The following is a 4,186-nucleotide window of genomic DNA, read 5'->3' on the forward strand; positions in this document are numbered from 1 at the left end:
TCATCGTGTTTGTTGTTTGGGATCCGTCACCAAATCTGCTGTCTTCCTGGCCCTGGCTCTGTTTACTATTTAGGAGAAGGGGGAGAAGATGACACAGAGGAGCTCAGGGCAGGACCCTTCCCATCCATCCTCACAAGCCCGGACAGGAGACAACCCAGACGAAGGAGGGACGGGGTGGAGGGTGTGCAGCCCAGGGCCGTGGCTCCAGAGGAAGAATCCTCGTGTTGGGGGGCTGGTGGGCTGTGGAGGTGCTTGCGCGAGGCCTCAACAGGCAAGTGTGGGGTCACCATTGTGGGAGCATCGACACCCTGAATACTAACCAAAAATATCCCATCACCTATGTACCCAGTTATCTGGGACTCACAGGCTCACCAGCTTCTTCCACAGCCCAGTAAGCTCAACCGAAAAGGATGGGCTCAGAGAGGGTAAGGAACCTGCCTGCTGTCACACAGCCAGAGGCCATGGGGCCGAGACCCCTTTTACCAGTTTCCTGAAAACACAGCCCAGAAACCACTGGAAGCTACCGCTGCTCGCAGTCAGGCAACAAGGGGTGCCTCCCAGGTGCGTGGGAGAAATAGAGCCACTGGCCTCCCCAAATCTCCCTTCCCTGCCACCTCCTGGCCGTCCTGGCCCCCCATCCCCAGCTCTGACCCTTGGCGGGAGGGAGATGTGGAGCGGAACCACCAGCCTGGACGGCCGGGCTCCTGACTCTGTCCTCAGCCCCCCCCCCCCCATGTGGCCTGGGGTGACTGTCTGCTCCTCTCTGAGCCTCAGCCTCTACGTCTGCATAACCGCCAAGCTGGACAAGACAGTCAGGGCCACCCCCTCGCTGACCTTGTCAGAGGCTCGTGAATCCCTCCTAGTTCCGGGCCAGTCCCTGTGCGCAACTTGGCATCTAACCCTTCCCAGCCCCCTGGAGAGGGGCGAGGCCCCCCTTCCCCCGCCCGTCCCACGCCAGGCTTACCTGTCTGTGTCCTGGGGCTCCTCTCCCACGTCCCCCTCGAGCGCAGGGCCCGGACCTGATGGGGCATAGCGAACAGTCCCTGAGCTCACTGCCAGGTACACGGGGCACTTCCCGCGGGCAGGGCACCTGGTGCGCCCCTCAGGGGGGTCCATGCCTGGAGGGCGGACCGAGGGTCCCTCTGGAGACTGCGGGCAGGTGCAGAGCCTCTCCCCGCCCCCAGGCTCACGCTAACCTTTGCTATCTCTGCGAAGCAGCTGCCTGGGAGGGAGGAGCCTCCAGACAGGCCTCTATCTCCTCAGACCCGTAATTATTAACTCCTGTGGCTCCGCAGGCCCCAGAAAATGCTGGGGCCCCACTCCCTGGGCTCCGGGCCTGGGAAGGGGAGCCCTCAAAGCCTGCGGGAGCCGCCTCCCCCTGCCCCAGGCCCCAGGCTTCAACGAGGCCCACAGCCAGGCGGCCGTTCTCTGCTCGCCCGCGTGGGCAATGGGCAGCCTGGCCGGCCCCGGCTCTCTCCCTCGCTGGTGGTGTGGCCTTGGGTACGGCCCCCTGCCTCCCAACCCTAACCCCTGGCCTCCCCGTCCCCTTCAAACCTTCAACCACCAACAGGAAGGGACAGCTCAGTGAAGTGGTCGGGGGCGCCGGCCTGGAGTCAGGCCGGACTCAGCTCCACCCCCAGACTACGAACCTCTGGACACATTAGGCTCTCTGTGCCTCAGTTTCCCCCACTGTACAGCAGAATCTCACCCCCTAGCTGCTCCTGCCCAGATATGCCCTACAACAGCGATGGCGAGCCTATGACACGCGTGTCAGAGGTGGCACGCGAACTCATTTTTTTGGTTGATTTTTCTTTGTTAAATGGCATTTAAATATATAAAATAAATATCAAAAATATAAATCTTGGTTTTACTATGGTGGCAAAGATCAAAAAATTTCTATAGGTGACACGGCACCAGAGTTAAGTTAGGGTTTTTCAAAATGCTGACACGCCGAGCTCAAAAGGTTCGCCATCACTGCCCTACAACCTCCCTTTCCTCACATTAACCCCGCTTCCTCTAGTTTGCACCCTGTCCCACCCCGCTGGCTGATAAATTTCTCTTCTGCTCATGCCCCCTCCTCCAGGAAGCCTTCCTCTGTGGATTGCTTTCTTCCTCTGCGGGCGTGGGGCTCTAGCCCCCAGACACGTGGTGAGCGTCCCATGGTGCTGGGGACACCCCAGGGCGAGCGAGGCTGGCGGACGCTCATCGCCAGCCCTCGGGGCCCCTCCCCTGGCTCACGGCCAGCCTCAGTCCAGCAGGAGGGGCTGTTTGCTTCGCCCTCTCCTTCGTCTGAATTGGAATCCTGGTCCTGCCACGCCCTGGCTGCCTGGCCTTGGGCAAGTCACTTAACTTCCCTGGGACTCAGTTCCCTCATCTATAAAATGGGAACAGTTCTGCCCTGTGACGCGGCGAACACCTCAGAAGGTACGATCTGTGAAGTGGCTGCCACGTTAGAGACCGAGCTTTCCTGTCCCTTCGCCCCTGCTTCCCTCTCTTTCCTGTCAGCCTCCGAGTTCCCGCTGGGAGGGGCTGCCCGGCCCGGCTAGCAGTCACGCCCTGCCCGCCGCCGCCCGCCCCGCGGATAACAGTATCTCCCACTCGGCCTTCAGGCTCCAAGCTCTCAGCCTAATGCAAACCAGATGTGGCCTCCCTTTCCTGGCGGAGAACTTTCCACGGCCGGCTCCCACCCCCTTCCTGTTTTTGCTCCGCACTGATCCCCTTCGAAATTCTCCGGTGCCCCCACCTTCCTCTGCAGGGCGCCCTCGGGGCCCACCTGGAAACAATTAATGGAAAACAGGATGTGTGAAAAGGGGGGGTCTCCCTGTCACCCCCACATGGCAGGAGGGGAAGGGGCTGGTGGCACAGTATGAGAGAGGTGGTCCCTCCCTGCCACGCTCCAGCCTTGGGGGCAGGGGGAAACTGAGTCAGTTGCTTTGGGAAGCGTGTAGAAAGTGGATATGTGGCACAGCTGGGGCAGGTGGGGCGCTGAGCGGGTCTTGTCTGGGGCTGGGACTTCTTAGGACAGCGATGGCGAACCTTTTGAGCTCGGCGTGTCAGCATTTTGAAAAACCCTAACTTCACTCTGGTGCCGTGTCACCTATAGAAATTTTTTGATATTTGCAATAGCAAAACAAAGACTTATATTTTTGATATTTATTTTATATATTTAAATGCCATTTAACAAAGAAAAATCAACCAAAAAAATGAGTCCGCATGTCATAGGTTCGCCATCACTGTCTTAGGAGAATCCCAGGCAGAGAGGCCACACCCCTTCCTGTGGCAGGTGAAGCAGCCTGGAGACTCGTCCCTGTCACTGGTGAGCCGGAGGCTAGAGGCAGCGGCTCTGAAACTGCTGCCAATCACAGCTGCAGCCAAAGTCACCTCGGGGAAGCTCTGGATGCTCTCTCAGAGCCCTTCCCCCCTCCCGCCCCAGGAGCCGAGTCACGAGGGGCGGCTCACAGGCTGCTCAGCCTCCTCCCTGCTCAGCCCGGAGCCAGCGTGCACACCGGCAGGCCCAGCAGCCCTGATCTCCCCGCAGCAGCCCAGATCTCCCCGCGGGGGCCGGGCCTCGGGAGGGGGTCTCGGGCAGTGCATCCCTCAGGGCAGCCAGGGCTGCCCCTCCCTGTGAGGCCTCCACCACTTCCCTGGCGCTGGCGCCCTCCCTCCGCCAGCTGTGAGTGTTTGGACAACTGGATGGAATGTTTGGCGAGGAGAGTGCTGCCTGGGTCCCTGGGCTCAGATTTCAAGAGGGCGGAGGAGAGGATGCGGCTCCAGGGAGAGGGGAAGAGGCTCAACGAGTCAAATGGGGGCTGGAGGCTCCCCTCCCGGCCTGTCCAGCACACTGCCCTCCGGCTCAGCGGGCCCGGGAGGAAGGACAGGACGGAGGGGGAGGCAGTCGAATGGTGTCAGATGGTCGATAGGGCCACCCTGGTGAGGTCAGGCCCCAGGGACGGGCTGGGCTCCAGGAGGGGCCCGGCCCAGAAAGCACTTTGAAAACATTAAGCTCCCACGATAAGAATTGTTCTATGTACCCCCCCTTTTTTTTTTTACAGATTGAGCAACTGGGGTGCAGAGGGGACAGGCATTCACCCCAGGTGGCGGCAGAGCTGGGCTGGGGTGCAGGCTCCTGATCATAAGCTTGCTCTTCTCCCATCCAGACTGTCCCCACTCTGACTCCCAGCCCCAG

General features: G+C 60.5%; 1 protein-coding gene across 1 annotated transcript in view; it reads right to left on the minus strand.

The window, feature by feature from the left end:
* The window catches only part of RAB3IL1 (RAB3A interacting protein (rabin3)-like 1), a 20,778-nt gene extending 19,569 nt beyond the window's left edge, over window positions 1-1,209 (minus strand). The window contains exon 1 of the mRNA XM_014544547.1: window positions 965-1,209. Within this exon, the coding sequence (XP_014400033.1) occupies window positions 965-1,116 (152 nt within the window). The 5' untranslated portion in view covers window positions 1,117-1,209. The remainder of the gene's footprint in view (window positions 1-964) is intronic.
* Window positions 1,210-4,186: the final 2,977 nt, after the last annotated feature.

Source organism: Myotis brandtii, unplaced genomic scaffold (assembly GCF_000412655.1).
Source record: "Myotis brandtii unplaced genomic scaffold, ASM41265v1 scaffold369, whole genome shotgun sequence".
In the NCBI taxonomy this organism is placed as follows: Eukaryota; Metazoa; Chordata; class Mammalia; order Chiroptera; family Vespertilionidae; genus Myotis; species Myotis brandtii.